Source organism: Melitaea cinxia, chromosome 16 (genome assembly GCF_905220565.1).
Source record: "Melitaea cinxia chromosome 16, ilMelCinx1.1, whole genome shotgun sequence".
Classification (NCBI taxonomy): domain Eukaryota; kingdom Metazoa; phylum Arthropoda; class Insecta; order Lepidoptera; family Nymphalidae; genus Melitaea; species Melitaea cinxia.
In genome coordinates this window covers 11,292,247-11,313,977 of record NC_059409.1, presented here as the reverse complement: position 1 = coordinate 11,313,977, position 21,731 = coordinate 11,292,247, and the positions used below count along the sequence as shown (strand labels likewise).

Genomic DNA, 21,731 nt, shown 5'->3' with positions numbered 1-21,731 from the left:
TATATATAAGGGGCTCGCCCCCACGCTTCACGCTGCACGGTCGAACCTGCGGTACAGCAACGCCACGCATGAACGGTGCTCCAGATTAGATTAATTTCTCATATGAAATCTATTATTTCACGTTTTGGCCTATCTCTTTCGCACCCATTGAGTACATCTCTAGGAATCGTACTAAACTTCGTATTTTTTTTTTATTACACTAGGTCGGCAAACAAGCGTACGGCTCACCTGATGGTAAGCGATTACCGTAGCTTATAGACACCTGCAACACCAGAAGCATCGCAAGCGCGTTGCCGACCCAATCCCCAATCCCCCCAGGAGCTCTGGTCACCTTACTCACCAACAGGAACACAATACTGCTTGAAAACAGTATTATTTTGCTGTGATCTTCTGTAAGGTCGAGGTACTACCCCCGTCGGGCTGCTTCATATTTTGAGCAGGAAATTCCTGCTGTGCCCTACCTCGTTTCATAGGATCGCAACTTAATGCCAAATGTACGTAATATAACAGACTATTATACGAGATATCTATTATACGAGTATAGTAAAATAAAATAGGCATAGTAAAATAGGCATAATGTAATATAAGGATAGTATTTAATATAAAGAAGTCTAGATTTAAGATTATCTATGTCATTTTCGTGGAAGAGCACTGCACCAGCGCTCTTTAGGACGAGCCGTCTCTGATGAGATATAATTATTTTTAATGTCTATACGTATGATGAATTCGGAATTAAATTTTCACAGCTAAAATATTTAATTGTAATGAGAATTTTTTCTCACAATTCATTTAAAGTTATGCAACTGTCTACTAAAACCATTGTCTTGTGTAAAGGTAATAATGGGAGGTGGTAGACAAAGTTTGGTTTCAAATGTGACGGCTACCCCTGATGACCCAACAAGCGCATGGGCATGCTCCCGAGCTGATGGAAGAGATCTCATACAACATTACAGAAATGATAAACAAAACCGAGGTCTTAAGTACGGCGTGGTCTCAACTAATAAAGAACTTCAGAATTTAAATGTCAATGAAACCGACTACCTTTTGGGTAAGATTTAATGAGTAATATAATTTTATTTTGGGTAACCTTGGTAGCTTGAATAGAGACTATAGATGTTCTCTATAAAGTAGAAGTAAGAAGTCTCATCATAAATGTTAATAGATAAGCGAAGTCTTCTGATTATTGAAATAAATAATAATCTACTACGACTAGGATGGCAGACAAGCGTACGGCCTGACATGATGATGACGATATGATGGTAAGCGATTATCATAGCCTATGGACGCCTGCAACACTAGAAGCATCGTAAGTGCTTTGCTCCAACCCCTGCCCTCCCCAGGCATTACATTGAGTAGTGTTATTATATTATCTAATACTGTAAACAGATACGCTTGATTCAATGGTTCACTTTACAGGAATCTTTGCGAATTCACATTTACAATATGAGCATGAGCGAAATAAAGGTCCAGAAGGAATGCCATCCCTTCCAGAAATGGTGGAAGTTGCCATTAAGGTCTTAAAGAAAAACTCCAAAGGCTACTTTCTTATGGTCAGTATAGAGTTCGCTAAGCTATTATTAGTATCCAATTAAACCGTACAGCGAATAAGCTAAAACACTCGGTTTACTACAGATATTATTGTTCTGTAATATAACTGCAAGTTAACGTTCCATTGCTGAATAAAATCGTTCTTGACTTAATCATAGAATGTCTTTCCAAACATATAGTTTTTCTTACGTATTTTCAACACAGAGTTATATAAAAAAGATTATTATATTTATCGTATACGTATTTAAAATTTAAATCTAAACCGTTTTATAGGTTGAAGGTGGCAACATAGACATGGCCCACCACCGCGGTAGAGCCAAGCTTGCGATTAACGAAGCAGCGACTATGGAACAGGCGGTGCAAGTCGCTCTCGAACTGACTGACAAACGTAACACGTTACTAGTTGTGACTAGCGACCACACACACACCATGACCATAAACGGATATCCTGACAGGGGCTCCAATATCTTTGGAGTTGTTGGACCATCAAGAGCCGATGGTCTGAACTATACGACGATAGCGTATGGCACTGGGGGACCTGGTTCCGTTCAGTATTCAGTAGAGAGTAATGAGAACGGAACGCGTATTGTGAGACAAAACCCATCCTCCGTTGATACGGATTCGTTCACGTATGAACAAATCGCAGCTGTTCCGTTGGAAGAGAACTACCATGGTGGTGGTGACGTCATCGTTTATGCGCAAGGTGAGGATATAAGAATTACAAGGATAAAAAATTGTTCTATCACGACATTTATATATATGTATGTATATATATATATATATATATATATATATATATATATATATATATATATATATATATATATATATGTATATACATATATATAACTGTCTATATATATATATATATATATATATAGTTCAACGTCTTTAGACATGGCACTACGTGCGTGTTGCATATATGTATAAATATACAAGTCTTATTTTGGTGGCAGTGAAGCAGTAGTTAGTATTCGTTGGAACAGCACATATTTTTTGTTGTGTAATACAAACAAAGTTTTAACATTTTGATATCGTTTTGATATCGTATACCGTTTGAGTAAAGGAAAATATAAATTATATGTCGAACATAATTTTTTGTCAAGAAAACATACGCTACCATTCTTTTTACTTATTATTTGGCAACCCCCGCCAAAATAATCCAATCTCATTAATCGCTATATAAATATAAAGTATGTATTTATTATTTTTCAGGTCCATACGCTCACTTGTTTCATAATATCCACGAACAGCATTACGCGTTCCATGTAATGTCTTACGCGGCAAAAATCGGTCCTTACTCTGCTGGAAAAACGCTTCAATACAACGTTGCCATCCTTCTAGTAGGACTATTGTATTTAGTATTATTTTATGATTAACTCTCACTAGCCCGCGGCTTTGCTCGCGTAGAAATTGTTAATATTAACAGAGAGAGTTCAAAGTAGTGTATAATCATCATATTTTAAGATTTCATGACTGCTTTGTAACACATTAACGGTACACAACTTTTGGTGCGTTAGAACTATCACACTGCTCGCAAAGTTCTTTATCAATCACGCTTCATGGAACAGTCTTGCAAATAACATTTTTCTCTTAGGTTTCTCAAGCCATTAAACACCTAAATAATTTCGGTAATACGAACTAATCTCATTTTAAACCACACAGAATTTTCGTAAATGGTAGTATAAAAAATTAGGAAGTTTTATAAATTTTTTCGACAGCCCTTAGACTTAATATGTATATTATATCTATTCTAATATTATAAAAAGGTAAAGTTTATAACTTTTTTATATATAGGGGGTAATCTTTGCAAATACTGATCCGATCATGAAAATTCTTTCACTAACAGAAAGCTACACTATTCAGGAGTGACATAGGCTATATTTTATTGCAATTAAACAAAAAATTCAGTAAATAAGAAAAAGATTAAAATATTATATCAAAATGGTAAAGAAACTAGCGCCATCTATCACTATGAGAAAATCTTAATATATATAAATCTCGTGTCACAAAGTTTGTCCGCTATGAACTCTTAAACTACTTAACCGATTTTAATCAAATTTGCACACCGTGTGCAGTTTGATCCAACTTGAAAGATAGGGTATATTTTGTTTTGATATATGTAATTATTATATTTAAGAAAAAAAATAAGGCGATACGAAGTTTGCCAGGTCAGCTAGTAATTTATAAGTCTTTCGACGTTATTAATTTAGTCTTATTTTAGTCTAACGACGACGTTTTTTCGATTTTTGATAGATGGCGTAGGAGCAACATATTATTTATTTAAGTGCTATAAAATTTGTTCTTTAAAGTATGTTATTTGGTTCTTTAATTTAAAATTTAGTATAACAGGGACGTGAGATCTTGTTAACCCTGGGGCGGAATAAATATCTAAAATTTATTTTAAATAGGGCGCCAAGATATTACTCCGACAAACGAATAATGTATTCAGAATAAAAATACATGACACCGTTTACTAATTATATCTATAATATAATATATACAGAGTGGGGATGACAATACGACAAAAATTAATAACACAGGTAATACTAGTTTATAGGAGTATTTCAAAACCATCAAAAAAGTTCTAACGTCAAAATCAAAAAAATGATTTTTTCAAACAAACTAAATAAGAAAAATATAATAAAATTATACTACAACATGTGTGACTATAGGTTCACTGACCTGTTATAACGCGCGGTGACACAACGAACTACTACGAACTACGTACGTTGGTTTGTTTGGTCGGTCATTGTAGGTTACTAAATTTTTAAATTCTATCTAAAATAATTATCTTCTTATAATTTAATTCATTAATTTTGACATGATGTCGCCATTAGTGGCCATATTTTTTAATTTATTAAAAGGTCTAATAATTCTATTTTTTAACTCATCAACTGTATTTACGTCTGTTGAGTACAAGTCGTTTGTTACAAAACTTCACAGAAAATGCGGGATTAAGCATTGATCTTCCCGTATCCTCTGAAAAGCATTTGAAATAGTGCGGCCATCGGTTGGACAAATACGGGTGTTCCCATATCTCTCCCGGTACTTCTGTATTGCTAAATTAGCCTTGCCGTGGCATTCTCCGTAAGCAAAAATCATGTACTCCGAAGCTGTGTAATTATAACGTGGCATTGTAAATAAAATAAAAAATATTCTTACTATTAACACTAGCGCCTAATTTCGCACAATTCACCTAATAACTATTAAACTAGGCATTTATTCTACGTTAATATTCTTGTCACTATAAAAATAAAGCGTTAAAATATCGCACAATCACTCCAAGTCTTTCGAGATAATCCAATAATTCATTAAAACGAACAAAACTCGTGCGCATATGTAGAAAATTGACAAATAACGCGTATGACATCAAGAAACATGAGTACCTAAATAAACGGCACAGAGACCACTGGCCGCTTGTCGCGTACGCGGCAACTCAGGGAAAAACCAAAAACAGGTTATAACATGTTTTGTTTACGCTAGCCTACGCACCAGGGCTGACAGATGTACGATTTTAATCGATACGATTTTTTTTTTAATTTTTACTCATGTACGATCGCTAGACTAAAATCATACGCAAAATGTACGATTTTTATATTCCTATTACCTGGAAGCATTTCATAATTAAAGAAACATCATTCACCGGCAAGCTTGAATTTCGTTAATTTCCCTTACTTGAATGAACCTACCACTTTTATATGAATGAGGACTCTTTGAAAAATCATATAAAGGCTGTATTTGTTTGCTTTCTAATGAAACTTATAATTTATCTTGTGGTAATAATTGCGACTTGAAAAAAAAAAATACATTTTGAAATAAAAAACAATTTGAAAATTATAAAACACTGGCTCAATTTGCTTTAAATTTGTTATGTTTTCCCCATTACAGTGCAATCTGTAATGTGAACGAGAATTCAGCGAAGTTAATTTAATCAGAACAAAACTTAGAAACAGTTTATCCAATGATACCCTTAAGGGCACATTATTAGCCTAGCAATTAATAAGAAGAAACGAATATGATACGAATTTTAAGCCAACAAATTCTTTTGTTAAAAAATATGACCACAGAAAATTTTGTATGAGTGTGACAAATTTTTCTAGCAGCCCTGGCACAGCAGTCCTTTACACCGTTAGACGTTCTCAGGGTCATTGCAACACACGTGCCACGTTGATTGTTTTTTTCAGCTGTTGTAAGATTTAATATTTTAATGTAATAACGTGGTATTTTATTATTAATAATTGTTGTTATTGTTATTTGTTGTCTTCATCGCATTTGTTGAACTGCTCGAGCAAAAGTTTCGCGAATATTTTGATCTTGAAATAAATATAGTCAATGAAATACTTAAATTTATTAAATATTGTTGATATGCCATGTGTGCTCCCCGTGATATTACCTACTTGCAAAAACTATGTTAGATTCAGAATTTAGATTTTCAGAATTTAAAATTTAAGCATTAAAAGAAACAATAATTTTTTAAAAAACAAACAATTATAAAAAAAAATATTAGAATCATACCGAATATTAAAACTATTTAACAAATGTTTTAATATGTCTTAACACAACACTGACCTACCAAAATAGATAACAATTTTGCACGTTTTTAAATTACGCGTACGCGTAATATTATGTTTGTACTGATCGCGCTCAAAGGGTCGTTAACCTGCGGGTGACCGTTTATTAATGTTATACAACACGTAGTAATTTAAAAAAATGAAAAATCATATTTTTTGACTAAACTACTGGATGTATTTTATTGATTTTTTGTATGTGGGCTTGGAATATCATTACATATACGATGTCAAAGTTATTGTCGTATTGTCATCCCCACCCTGTATAAAAGCGAAAGGTCACTCACTCATCACGAAATCTCCGAAACTATAACACCTACAAACTTGAAATTTGGCAGGTAGGCTCCTTATAGAGCGTAGACATCCGCTAAGAACGGATTTTATGAAACTCGACCCCTAAGGGGGTAAAACGGGGGTTGGAAGTTTGTATGAAAGTCCTATGTTTTTGAAGTAAGAGACCTGAAATTTAAAATGTATGCTCTATAAATGATGAAAAGGCGTCCAAATAATGTATCTTTAGAAATCAACCCCTTTTTGGGGTTAAAACGGGGGTAGGTAGGTTGACTCACTGATCACGAAATCTCCGAAACTATAACACCTACAAACTTGAAATTTGGCCGGAAGGCTCCTTATAAGGCGTAGAGATTCGCTAAGAACGGATTTTGCGAAACTCGACCCCTAAGGGGGTAAAACGGGGGGTTGGAAGTTTGTATGAAAGTCCTATGTTTTAGAAGTAAAAGACTTGAAATTTAAAATATATGCTCTATAGATGATGAGAAGGCGTCCAAATAATGTATCTTTAGAAATCAACCCCTTTTTGGGGTTAAAACGGGGGATGGTAGGTTGACTCACTGATCACGAAACCTCCGAAACTATAACACCTACAAACTTGAAATTTGGCAGGAAAGCTCCTTATAAGACGTGAACATCCGCTAAGAACGGATTTTACGAAACTCGACCCCTAAGGGTGTAAAACGGGGGTTGGAAGTTTGTATGAAAGTCCTATGTTTTAGAAGTAAGAGACCTGAAATTTAAAATGCATGCTCTATAGATGATGAAAAGGCGTCCAAATAATTTATCTATAGAAATCAACCCCTTTTTGGGGTTAAAACGGGGGTAGGTAGGTTGACTCACTGATCACGAAATCTCCGAAACCATAACACCTACAAACTTGAAATTTGGCAGGAAGGTTCCTTATAGGGCGTAGAGATCCGCTAAGAATGGATTTTGCGAAACTCGACCCCTAAGGGGGTAAAACGGGGGGTTGGAAGTTTGTATGAAAGTCCAATGTTTTAGAAGTAAAAGACTTGAAATTTAAAATGTATGCTCTATAGATAGCGAGAAGGTGTCCAAATAATGCACCGTAATCTATATATATAAAAGAGAAAGGTCACTGACTCACTCATCACGAGAACTTAATAACCGCTGGATGGTCCATCCATCCAGGATGGACATAGATGAGGCAGGGAGGTAGATTATAGTTAGTTGACGTCCGCTAAGAACGGATTTTGCGATATTCCACCGCTAAGAGGGTTTAATTAGGGTTGATAGTTTGTATGAAACATATACAGCCTGAAAATAAAACTAAAAATGTGGTGTATACACCACATTTTTATTTTTTTTTCTCTATAGAGAGGTTTTATAAAAATAACTATTAAATTATACTAAATTGTGCCTTTTAAAAAGTTACTCAGTTTGATAAGCATTACAAGTGACTGAAATAAAAAAAAAATTTGCGTTAAACATCTTAATAGTAATGCATATCTTCATAACCACGCGGACGTAGTCGCAGGCGACAGTTAGTGTATTATAAAACAAAGTCCCCAAAAGTATATGTGATGGATTCCTTCAAAATCTACTGAACGAATTTTCATGCGATTTCACCAATGGAGAGAGGACTTGGAGAGAAAGGTTTACGGAACGGCTAAGCCGATTTCGATAATAGTTTCACTGGAAGTTTGCCGGGAAAACTTTGTGACGCACTGATTTCTACGCGGGCGAAGCCGCGGGCACAGCTAGTATTAATATAAAAGACGATGAAATACAAAATTGTGTTATTGGATTTTAGGTATGTACATGTACATAATTATAATAGTGGAAAATGTTGTATTAAAAATGTAAATAATAATAATTACTATTAATAAGAATTTTGGTATTTTTATTTATTTATTATATTTATTATTTATATTTTTACCGACTTCAAAAAAGGAGGAGGTTCTCCATTCTAGTGTATTGTTTTTTTATGTATGTTACCTAAGAACTTTTTGCTGGATGGACCGATTTCAATACCTACTTTATTTATATCTAATAATACGCATTTACTTGACTATTTTTTCGTCTACCTACGTTGTATTACTTGTAAATTACCATGTCAAACACCGTGTAATTGATGTCGGTTTGTTTTCATCTGCAAGCAAACAATTATGTACATTATTAAATTTTTAAAATAATATAGAATTTGTTTTATTACTACTCATAAGGACTAAGGACGTTTCACTAATTTATGTGAAATGAATATAGAGCTTAATAGAAATAAATCTATAGCTTGAGTGAAGGTATCCAATTCAAGGGTATCCAATTCAGAGTATGCACCTCCGATTACACATGCGCAATAAAATGGTGACTATAGACTTTAAAATATATAGATATTGAAATGCCGTTACCCCACGTTGACCGAGTAGTGAATGTCAGAAAAGTTGTTCTACGAAATTGGGGTTGGTTTCACCGGTTGTGGAGGTTTATCCTGCAAATAAGTTACGAATAAAGTTTGAAAGCAAATTGAAAGGGTTATTTTTTATTTTTTTATCTTGTGTCTAAACTACTGTCTAAGGTACTATTTAGTAAAAAATAAATGCAAATCCTTTCATCTGATGTCCATATTGTAGAAATACATGAAAAAAAAACTCGTCCACCATCTCCAATATTTCGCCATGTTAGATGTATGATGACGTCACACAACTAACCACATCAGCTAGTCATCAAACTAAAAGTGTATACAAAAATTTCAGCTAAGTCGGTTCAAGAAATGTGCTTTAAATTTAAAGATTCCATTCTAACGAACATACATATTTTTACTTATATACATACATTGCAAGTTCCATAAAAATTTTCAATATTAGAAGGCTTCATGAAAAAACAGCGTTACGTCCTAACAGATTCAGAACAAGCTGAGTGGGTATTCTTTTAGGATCTTGATAGGACCCCTTCATTCTTATTTAATTTTCGTTTTATGTAAAACAATTTATAGTTTATTATTTCACATGGTTCTTTGAGTTTTCCTGTCCAGCATTCTGTTTATACTAGAATATCAATTACTTCTTTCAAACTTTCCAAAAAGACCAAAAATCGACCAATATTGCAGTTAATGCTACAAATGTTTAATGTTAAGAGTGTTAAATGGTTAGTATATTGCTAGCTATTAATAATATTATTATACTGTTTTGTATCAGATATGTATTTACAACATTACATGTAGTTTTCGTGTTATTATCTACATTTTCTATATTGATAGATGTGAATTTTTTTAATTATAAAAACTAACGACTTATCCAAGTGTTTTATTGTATGTGTATAAAAAGTACATAAAAGTTACATACAAGTTCTTAATACTAGCCCGCCATCTTCGTTTTTTTTTTGCTATCTTGGATTTATCATAACTTCATAAAGGTAACCTTGCATTGACATCCAAATTAAACGTGTATACAAAATATCAGCTTCATCTGACCGCTCTCATTGTTGCGCACAGAGGGCAAGCTTTGTCGGTTCTGGAAGCACTGTCACATACAGGAAACGGGTTCCAAGACTTGATGGAGGCACTTGAATCCCGATACGGGGATCGACATCTGGAGCACGTGTTCCGTGCCCAACTGCGTGACAGAGTTCAACGCCCAAGAGAAGGACTACAACAATGGGCGTTGGAAATCGAAAAACTCGTCAGGAAGTCATACCCAGGAGCCGACACCAAAATGGTAAACACGAATATTGTTCAAGCATTTGTCGACGGAATCAAAGACCAGGAGGTCAGAGCTGCAGTGAGGCTTCGTCACCATACATCGTTAAAGGAAGCATTGGCGCATGCTTTGGAGGTCGAGGCTGTTCGCCATGACATACGGCAGACCTATAAGATCCGCGAGGTCTCTGAGGAAGTCAAGGAGGTCAAGGCTCCTACAAAGAAAAGCTATGGAGTCATGTGCTACAAGTGCGGCGAGAGCGGCCATCTTCAGCTCAACTGTCCGCAGAAGAAGACCCAGATAGCAAGGATGAAAAGGATCGAGGAACAAATAGAGGAGCTGAAGAAGCAAGGGGCTTCGCCCCCTGCCTGGGATCAGGAGTATGACTTCAAGACGAAACACCGCAGCGAAAAGATGCATGGGAATGCCGACGCACTCTCACGAAGGCAGTGTTCGGAAGTCTGCAAACATTGTGTTAAGCAAGAATCTAATGAAGTAACATTAAAGCTAACAAGAACAAGTCCTTTGGGTATCTGGGAGAGTGATGCTATGAGGGAAGCTCAAGAAAGAAATGACGACCTTCGGCACATCATCACATGGAAGAAACGGGGTGACGTAAAACCAATCTGGAGTGAGGTTGCACCCACTGGCGCTGTCACTAAGGCGTACTGGGCTCAATGGGACAGTCTGATACTTCAAAACGGAATACTCTACCGGAAATGGGAGAAGACTAACGGCAGAGAGTTCCACCTTCAGATAATTGTCCCAAGAACGAGAGTACCAGATGTTCTCCGTGAAATACATGATGGCGTATCAGGAGGTCATCTAGGTGTCAAGAGGACGTTAACAAAAGTGCGAGAACGATTCTACTGGTTGCATTATCGAGATGATGTACAGGATTGGTGCCGCAAATGTACTACTTGCGCTGCTGTAAAAGGACCACAGACCAGGAGCCGTGAGAATCTGCGGTTGTATAACGTCGGTGCACCGTGGGAACGAATTGCAGTTGACGTAGCGGGGCCATTTCCTGTAACGGAATCGGGAAACAAGTATTTTATGGTCGTCATGGACTACTTCACCAAATGGCCCGAAGTGTTCGCCATACCAAACCAAGAAGCTACAACAGTCGCTTCTAAGTTAGTCGAAGAAGTGATATGTCGCTTTGGCGTGCCTCTAGAAATCCATTCCGATCAGGGCAGGAACTTCGAATCGCAAGTATTCCAGGAAGTGTGCAGAATTTTGGGCATGCATAAGACGAGGACCACCGCGTACCATCCACAGTCTGATGGAATGGTTGAGAGATTTAACCAGACCTTTGAGAGGCATTTGGCGAAATTGGTAGACGACAAACAAAAAGATTGGGACAAGTATATACCACTCTTCCTTCTGTCGTACCGAACCGCCGAGCATGAGAGCATAAAAGCTACCCCGGCGTATGTCAATTACGGTAGAGAATTACGAATACCAGTAGACCTATTGACTGGAGGGGCACCGGAGGGACCAAATGCCGTACAAGACTATGTCAGCGATTTAAGGGAAAAAATGCGCTATATACACGCCTTGGTTAGGGAAAATGGGTTACATTCAAGCGAGAACATGAAAACCAGATATGACCGGAAATCGAACACGAGCGGCTTCAAGGAAGGGTCACTGGTGTGGCTGCATAACCCAACCCGCCGGAAAGGGAAATCGCCAAAGTTGCAGACCAAGTGGGACGGTCCATACAAAGTTGTTACCCGACTGAATGATGTGACTTACAGAATTCAAAAGCAACCAAGAGGGACATTCAAAGTGGTACACATAGACCGTCTGGCGCGTTACCATGGCAGTAACAATGATGCTCGGGACGAGCATCTCTAAGAGGGGAGTAGTGTTAAGGACACACAAAGAAACTAGCGCCATCTAGCGGCAACCATTGCAACCACGCAAAGACAGAAACAGCATGAAACTCTCTACTCAATACTAGATGGCGTTAGAGGAACAACTGTGGAACTATATAGAAGTATAGTCTCGAAAACCGGGTACATGCGCGAACTTTCCAGAATGGTCTGGGCCTCGTCTCGGCCGATATAAATAGCCGCAGCGAGGCGAGCGAGTATAGTTCAGTTTGAGCGATCTTCGAGGCGACTTCAAAGTGAAAACTAGTTATCAAGAGTGGTACCAGCGAAACCTACGACATTGGCTACGATATAGGACATTGTTAGTGCTTAGTGTTTGAACCTAGTGCTTTGTGTTGGACCTAGTGCTTGTGAATAAAGTCTTGAAAAGAGTCAGCAGGTCTTTCTCTCCAAATCATTCGAACCCTAACACGTAACAATACTTTTACTTAGATACATACATTGCAAGTTAAAAAGCTATTAATAATAGAAGGCTTCATGAAAAATCAGCGCTACTTACGTCCAGAACAAGCCGACTGAGCATTATTTTGGGATCAAGTATCTTTGATTTACGTTGCTAATTGTTTTGTTATTTTTTGTTTCTTTAATATTGTTTTTTTATTTTTATTTTTTATTCTATTCTCTCTATTTTGTCAGTTAAAGTTGATTTAGGATCAATTTATTACATGTAAAAACACTTAATGTTTTGTTTACATTTGTTTAACCCGAATTATACGAATTTATAGGCAATAAAAGAAATACTAATTTTATGCTTCAACAATTACCATACTTATCTATACAAATAAATAAAGTTTGAGTGTCTGTTTGTAATATTAAAATAACCAATTTTTAACCGACTTAAAAAAGGAGGAGGTTACTCAGTTCGACCGTATATATATATATATATTAATGTATGTTCGGGGATAACTTCGTCGTTTATGAATCGATTTTGATAAATATTTTTTTGTTGGAAAGAAGATATCCCCGCTGTGGTACTATGATAAGGAAATCAGGATCTGATGAAGGGATCCCAGAGAAATTGAGGGAAACTCTCGAAAATCTGCATAACTTTTTACTGGGTGTACCGATTTTAATGATTTTTAATTTAATCGAAAGCCGATGCTTATCATGTGGTCAAATTTAAATTTCATCGAGATCTGATTACAACTTTTGGAGCAATCTTTGATAATGCGTTGCCTGCTAACACAATTATGACTAAATGCATATGGATGACCACAAAATGTCATTTTGGTATATGTATACAAGGTACATATACCAAAATGACATTTTTTACAATTTTTGTCTGTCTCTCTGTCTGTCTGTTTTTTCCGATTAATATCCGAAACGGCTGGACAGATTTTGAAGGGACTTTCACGGGCAGATAGCTGATGTAGTAAGGAGTGACTTAGTCTACTTTTATTTTAGAAATTTATTTATTTAATGTCTGTAAACTGAACAATACTTTTATTAAATTAAACGCGGACGAAGTCGTGGGCACAGCTAGTTTGAAATAATAATATAAAGGCATATAAATTAAAAAATAAGTAACGTTGGCTTTTCATTTGAGGTTTGCAGTTATGTCTCTTCTTGGATTCTTGTTCTTCACACTAACTGTTGGAAACTTCGGTAAGTCAATTTGTACAAATATTTGTTACCGATCTGTATGACTCCTCATGGATCTCAAACTGTGCTTCAGATAGGATATTGGGCTATCAGTCTCGTTCATTAATAACTATAAGCATTTATTCGGGTAATATAATCATCATCATCATCATCACATCAGCCTATCGCAGTCCACTACTGGACATAGGCCTCCACAAGCTCGAGCCAAAAATGGCGTGAACTCATGTGTTTTGCCCATAGTCACCACGCTGGGCAGGCGGGTTGGCGACCGCAGGGCTGGCTTTGTCGCACCGAAGCCCGTCTTCGGCCTTTGTATTTGAAAGCCAGCAGTTGGATGGTATATATAGTATCTATTTTATTAAACTGTGTGGCTACGGTACTAAAGAACCCCCTCTCTTCCCGTGGGTGTCGTAAAAGGCGACTAAGGGATAACACAGTTCCGCTACCATCTTGGAACTTAAAAAACCGAGAGGTGGCGGGATAACCATCCAACTGCTGGCTTTGAAATACACAGACCGAAGATGGGCAGCAGCGTCTTCTCTCTGTTCTCTGCAGAATCTACATTCCGAATCGGTAGTAGCTTCACTTTTATAAAATTAATAATTTATTTTTAAAGTTTTTATTTGTAAAATGACGATTCGAAAGTGCTCTTGGAGCCTATTTGAATAAAACTATTTTTGATTTTGATTATTATAATATTTTTGTTATTAATTATACAGTGAATCTTTTTCTAAAGATCACTGACTTTAGTGATGTGAATAATCATATGTATATTTTTTCTAAATTCCCAGCTCAAGATGACATAACTATGACATCTCGTATTATTGGAGGCGAGCCCACTAGTCACGTTCCCTACATGGTATCGCTAAGCGCCGGTGTTAATGTCAGACAGTTAATCTGCGGCGGCTCCCTGGTCTCCAAAAGATGCGTCTTAACTGCTGCTCACTGCATCGTTGCTATAGCCGAGAAAGAAATTCCAATCGAGTATGGATAAACACATATAAATTTTAGTGCTTAGTAAATACCTACTATTAAATGGCACTCAGTACACGTAAAATGACAATTGTTGTTATGTAACTTTGTATCAATCTACAGAAGTACATATTCAATCATCACCAAATTAATTTAACACGCTCATTGCACGTACAATTTTAATTATGTTCTTTAACCGACTTCAATTAAGGAGGAGGTTCTCATTTTTAATATTTTTTATGCTACATTGCGGATGCGATTTGGTTTACTTGGTTTTTTCTCAATTGAAAAAAATTGTTTTGATTTTTCCGCCTCTTTTCATGTGCCGACTGCCCATGGCATTATTAGTTTGAACCATAGTTATTATTCAAGTACAAAATATACACTGTAAGCAGTGTAGTAAAACTTCTAGAAAATCTCGAATTAGATACTAATTAACATTTAATATATATAATATAAATAGTTCAAATAGTACGGCAATCTTATATCATCAGGTTAAGACGATTACTATCAAAAATATTGCTGTGAGTACTGGGCGGACGCGTGCAGTCGCATCTTTACCTTTTAATTCGAAAGGAACTCTTGATAATTCTCGTAATATCATGTATAAACATAGCCTAAACCCCAAGCGTACGGTAATAAACAAAAAATTATATCTAAAACAAAAAATAATATTATAGATAAAACTTAAAACGAAGTGAGTTGAAACAGGCTGTTTCAATTTTTCTAGCATATAAAATCTGTTGCCATTACGTTTAAAGTGACATAATTTCGTAACATAACACAGCTGTATACAGCACATTTTTCGAAATAAGGATGAAAATGTCAAATTTGGCAACTAAACGACTACTGAGAGGACTAGCAAGTGACAAAAGTAGCAAACTAGCCATAATCGCGTGAGCGTGTTTAACGATTTAGATTCCGAGAAATGTGCGCTGTTTCAACTTACCTCCGTTTTAACTCTCATCGCTCTCCCCTACTATAAGTGTGTTTTCTCCATACGGTACGGTAAACCACAAGAAAAACGTAGCGGTTGTGTACGGAATGCGTTGCACATCTTCTACCTTTTTTTGGGGTTTAAGTAAAATTTGTATTCATTAAATTTTTTAGGTAATAGTAATGAAATCCTCTATCACATTTTAGAATGACCAGCTTTTAAAAGTTTGATTTCTAGCTTTTTATAATAAATTTATTGTCACTTTGATATAATCTATACTAATATTATAATCGTGTTTTTCCACAAACGAAAAATAAAACCGATTTCATTTACATCGACAAGTAACGAACGTATAAGTAGACAAAAAAATAGGCAAGTAAATACGCGTTATCAAAGATTACTCAAAAAGTAGTCATTCCAGATCTCAATTAAATTTAAATGTAACCATATGACAGACATCAGATTTCTATCTAAAATATTGAATCTTTTTTGAATGTCGGTTAATACAGCTGAAAAGTTTGATTGTTAGTTTAAGCACACTTATCTCGGGAAGTACTGCTTCGAATTAAAACATTAATTTTGTGTTGGATAGCTCATTTATTGAGGAAGGCTATAGGCCATTTCCTTCCTTTAGATGACGCGTGTGAAACTTTTGTAAAATTTAAAACAACACGTTACATAATATTCTTTCTACGACAGCTCTCTTCGCGGTCGCGTCAGCAGCGACCGGTATGACAGCGGTGGAACTACATATTCTTTCACTGAAGGCATCAAGCACCCCAGTTACAACAGAACAACTTTTAAAAATGACATCGCCGTCTTAGTTACTTCTTGCGACGTTGAATTGACGAACACTGTCTCTCTAATATCTATGACATTCAGATTTATTGACGCTGGCGTCAAAACCACTTTCACAGGATGGGGTCAAACTAGTGTAAGATTTGTAGTATGAAATGATTATACTTACTATTTTAGGAAGTGTTCATTAATGAATAGACTACTTAGATATATAATCGCGTGAATACTAGTAATGATCAAATCTGTTGCATATTAATAGCGAGCTGCAGACTAAACGCTATTAATTTAAAACACGCTGGCAACTACGCTATATTGTACCACACCACTCACACGCTATGTACAAGTATATGAAAGCATGTTAGTGGTCAGCAAGCGCGTTAAATCGTGCAGCATGATGAAAAGAGTATTGTTTTTTAATGTAACTTTTTGTTTAAATAAAATAAACCGTTACAATTAACTCCGCTTGATACTCGAAGCGGAATATAAAAAATTAATGTAAACTTTTTTCAATATTGACGCTAAAAAGTATTATTAACTGCTTATAGCGAATACCTTTTTCTTCAATTTAACTTTATATTATAATTGTGTTTGCTCGCAAACGAAAAAAAACCGACTTCAATTACATGAACAAGTAATACAACGTAAGTAGACGAAAACAATTAACAAACGCACTAGTTGTCACTACGATTTTCGAGGGTTTCTTTCGATTTCTCTGGGATTTCATCATCAGATACTGGTTTCCTTATTATAGTACTACACTTGGGATATCTCCTTTACAACAAAAAAAGAATTATCAAAATCGGTTTATAAACGACGAAGTTATCGCCGAATATACATCGGTCGAATTGAGTTACCTCCTCCTTTTTTGAAGTCGGTTAAAAAGTGTAAAAATTTTTAATAAGCGGGTTTTTAAATTTAACCTTCGATTTTTATAATTTAACTTTTTTGAGTAGTTGCTTACTTTTTTATTATTAATTATTAAAAGCTTTTATTTTATTTGACATGCAATATTTTAGTTTATGTTAGGGTAGAATCTTGCAACTAAATTTTGAAACATATCTATGTATTTCATCGATCTAGCTCAAATTTCATATACAGGTTTATCTTGTATGCAATGCATGTTAATCCTATCTTTGAGAGAAACCCCAAGCATAGCCCGTTCCATAAATGAGACTATCCGCGAGAGAACGAAGGTAACCGACATAACCCACAGAATTAGCAAGTTGAAGTGGCAGTGGTCTGGTCATCTGTGTCGCAGGACCGATGGCCGTTGGAGCAGACGGGTCCTGGAGTGGAGACCGCGTCTTAGCAAACGCAGTGTGGGACGTCCTCCGGCCCGTTGGACCGACGATCTACCAAAGATTGCTGGTGTAGGCTGGATGAGGATTGCGGAAAACCGGGATGTCTGGCGCGAACTTGGGGAGGCCTATGTCCAGCAGTGGACTGCCATAGGCTGAGCTGATGCATAGTTAGCTGTGTGACGTCATTCTAAATTCAACATGGCGGAACACACAAGATGACGGACTACTTACTTAAATGCAGCCCAAAAGTATGGATATAATATGAAAGCGCTTGGCTTGAATAAAATAGGAATAAAGTGACGTCACTTTAAATCCATATGGCGGACTTTTGAAGATGGCGGACTATGTTTTTCACGTTTTTCCACAATATGGGTATCAAATTAATGCACGTTCTGAAAATACCGAACTGAAAAAACCTATCTATTATAACTATTACTATACTTATACAAATACATACATTGCAATATACCTGTGAAAATAAACAAGGAAATTAAATGAGTTGAATTGGTTGATTTTAATTTTTTTTTTTTTTTTTTCAAACTAAGTAAATACTAGTTTGTAAAATTTCACGACAAAATTTTATATTATGTAGAATATAAATCACATGAAGACGTTTTATGTTGATAGTAGCTAAAAAACGTAAAGGAAAGGTTTATTTTATTATTTTTAGCAATAACAAATAAAAGTTTTTTAAGGTTTTTAACTTTCATTTTATTGTTATTACACTTAAACAGGCTATATGTTTTTTTTTTTTTGTTTTTTGACTTTCATGGTATTGAAATTATGTAATTCAGTTTCAGGATGATTCTCAGGCCGAAATCCTCCAGAAACTGGACACCGTTGTCATGGAAGGAAATGAATGTGTGACTCAAGTCGCCGAGCGATCCAAGGAATTGTCGATTTACATTTCATACGTTGATCCTAGAATAGAAATCTGTACATATTCGTACGAGGACGAAAGAGCTGGAAATTGTATTGTGAGTAATTCCACAACTTTTTATGTTTATTTAAAAATGACTGCAATGGGAAAGGGGATACATAGTATCAATATATTCTTATAATGTGGCCAAATATTACACAAATCAATTTTTATATCGTCTTAGCGTTTATGCATCCTAGTAGAAAGGTTGGTTATTTATAATTAACTAGCACTTGCCCGTGATTTCGCTCCCGTAGAAATTGATAATATTAGAGGGGTCAAAGTAGTGTATATAATATATTACAACAATTCATGACTTCCTTCTAGCACATTGACGGTTCAACTTTCGGTATGTTAGAACTACCACATTACCTGCAATGTTTTACAAGTCACGCTTCATGGAACAATCGTGCGAAAAACATTCTTCCCTTAGGTTTCTCAAGTCACTTTAAATAGTTTCAGTAATACGAACTAATCTCCTACTTTACCATACAGAATGTCCGTTAACGCTGGGTTATTTATTTATGTTATATATCAGTTCCATCAGTTCAGCCTAATACAGTCCGCTGCAGGACATAAGCCTCAACAAGTTTGCACCAAAAATGGAGTAAACACATTTGTTTTGCTCATAGCCACCACGCTGGGCAGGTGGGTCGGTGATTTATGTTATATATGCAATCGAAAAACTAATAATAAAATTAAATATTAAAACAAATAAAGATAAAATTTCATGCTTCTAAAATTTTAAAAAGGTTTAGATGTACTAATGTGTAAAAATTATTTACGCTGCGAATCGTCACTGCGAAAATAAAGGGTACTTAAAATAATATATGTGCAAAACTTAATATGCTCTTTTGTACGAAACGTCAGTCATTTTCCCTGAATTTTAAAAATGCTTATCAAACGTCTGTGGAAAAAAGCTTAAAGCTTCTAACTCCAGAAATAACGGATTTTCATAGAAATTTCATCCCCTATTTCACCCATTATTGGGTTAGAACTTTTACAAAACCTGAACACACGTGTTCCCTTATTTTTAATTAGTAGTCCAGAACTAAAATTTGATGCTAACAGGTTCAAAAATGACGATTTTTTTAATGTAATCATCCCTTTAATTTCCCCTAATGCTCAAATTCATAATTTATTCGTTTGTAATTATTGATTAAAAACGAAGAAAAAAAATTATGCTATGCTTCTTATCATTAAACGATTGACAGACGTATATACACACACTCTCAACTACAATTTGACCCCTTCGAGGTATCGATTTTCAAAATCTGTTTTTATTAAGCGTCTATTACAGTATGTAGGTACTCTAAATAATTTGTAGTATTTGTAGCACAAAAAACATACAAACTTGTTCGAGACCCTAGACCACGTTTAACAAGTCCTGTTACAAAATTTGTTCTTAAATATCGTTTAACAACGGACTTTCATAGAAACTTATTCTCACGAGGGCTCTCGCCCTTAGAAAACCTTAATCCGGCCCTATAAAAAAAACCGTTCTTAGCGGAACTTTACTAACTATAAACTACATCTGAGTCAAATTTTAGTTTGTAGCTTAAAAAATTAAGGACATTTATAAAACCTTTAGAGCTCTTAATAAGGATTCGTCACCAAATTCGTACTCATTGGACTTTTACTGACTAATAACAATCTGATCGCCATGTTTCAATCTTGCAGCACAAAAACTATAGTATATTATATAAATTGTCCAGCGCCTTGATTTGACTACTTAAATTATTGTGGTGAGAAAATAAATGAATCTTATTATTATTATTATTAATAACTGTCGCGTCTTAGGGAACGTCTACTAACTATTACTTATTTCTCCGCTAAATTTCAAGACAGTAGCACAAAAAACGAAGTTCTTTGATACAAACTTACGTGAGGACTAAAACCACCTTAATCCGTTCATAAGGAACGTCTACTAAATATAAACTACCTCTGGGTTCACACAGTAAAGCACAGGCAGAGGCGTGTAAAAACAAAATTGTAGCCTTTTCTAAAATTAAATTGTCAATAAGAATGTTTTTCCTATATACTCCAATCGGCGATTCCTTGCACTTTGGATAACGGACAAACCTTTGCAGTTTAATAATAGTTGCTTACGCCCTGAGAAGAAATTTCAAAAGATTCTCCTTGCTTCTGCTTCTTAAAAACAATGTTCATGTGTTCAATTCTAATTACAAATTTAATTGTGTCTTTAATGCAGCATTGGAGGTCAGTAATCAAATTTAGACGGGATTGACGATATTCTCTATTTTGAAGAAAACTTGAATCGATTAGAATTGGATTTAATAATAGCTGTAGTTTGAATTTACAAAAAAAAAATCAATTTGTAGTAATGCTTATTATTTCCAATTTATTGATATATACTTATTTTGATTTCTTTATTTTCTAGAAAGAAAAACTAATCATTATATATATATTTACAGGGAGATCCCGGCAGTCCGCTGGTGCTGAGAGACACCCACGAGCAAATCGGTGTTATGTCCTGGGGTATAGAATGTGCGCATAACGTTCCCGACATGTTCGTACGAATCAGCAGCTACCGCGATTGGATTGAAAACACGGTTCAAAGCCACACACCGGAGTCAATCTACTAATACGAGCTACTAACTCTTACTTAAGTCCCATTTCTAAATCTTTGACGGTTTATTTGTTGTTTTATATCACTTTTTCTTTGTTTGGTTTTAATTTGCTTTTGTCGTGCTAGCTTTGAAGGCTTTTTATTAAAAACATTCAAATATACATAAACGTTTTTTTTTGTTTTTTAATCATTTTAGTTTAACCTTATACAAACAAAAATAAATAGTTATTTACTTTGTAGAGCAATGGCAGCTGTTTGTTTATTAGAATGCTTTTATCTATAGAACTACTCGTTCGAATTAAAAAAATATTTCTGTGCTGGATACTCCATTTACCGAGGAAAGCTATAAACTATATCAAAATCAAAAATTACTTTTTTTAAGTATGATTCAAAAGCACATTTAATAGCCATTTGATTGATTAAAATTATATATTAATTAATAAAACAAATAATATATTATCAATAGTTAAAGAGAAGCTATCACCGATTCGGAATGTAGATTCTGCAGAAAAGAGAGAAAAACTTTTTACAATTATTCATAATTACTTATAACAAAATAAATAAATTCGCTTCATTATAAGGTGATCGTGTCGCAATGCACCGCTTATACAAAAAAAAAAAAAAAAAAAAACTGTACAAATGTAA

The 21,731-nt window shown here is 35.2% G+C and overlaps 1 protein-coding gene across 1 annotated transcript in view; it reads left to right on the top strand.

Moving 5' to 3' along the window:
• LOC123660931 (alkaline phosphatase-like) overlaps window positions 1-21,247 on the top strand; it is a 33,155-nt gene extending 11,908 nt beyond the window's left edge. Inside the window, exons 6-11 of the mRNA XM_045595951.1 lie at window positions 835-1,048; window positions 1,417-1,550; window positions 1,822-2,251; window positions 2,764-2,891; window positions 18,372-18,554; window positions 20,932-21,247. Of these exons, the coding sequence (XP_045451907.1) occupies window positions 835-1,048; window positions 1,417-1,550; window positions 1,822-2,251; window positions 2,764-2,891; window positions 18,372-18,554; window positions 20,932-21,102 (1,260 nt within the window). The 3' untranslated portion in view covers window positions 21,103-21,247. The remainder of the gene's footprint in view (window positions 1-834; window positions 1,049-1,416; window positions 1,551-1,821; window positions 2,252-2,763; window positions 2,892-18,371; window positions 18,555-20,931) is intronic.
• The last annotated feature ends 484 nt before the right edge of the window (window positions 21,248-21,731 follow it).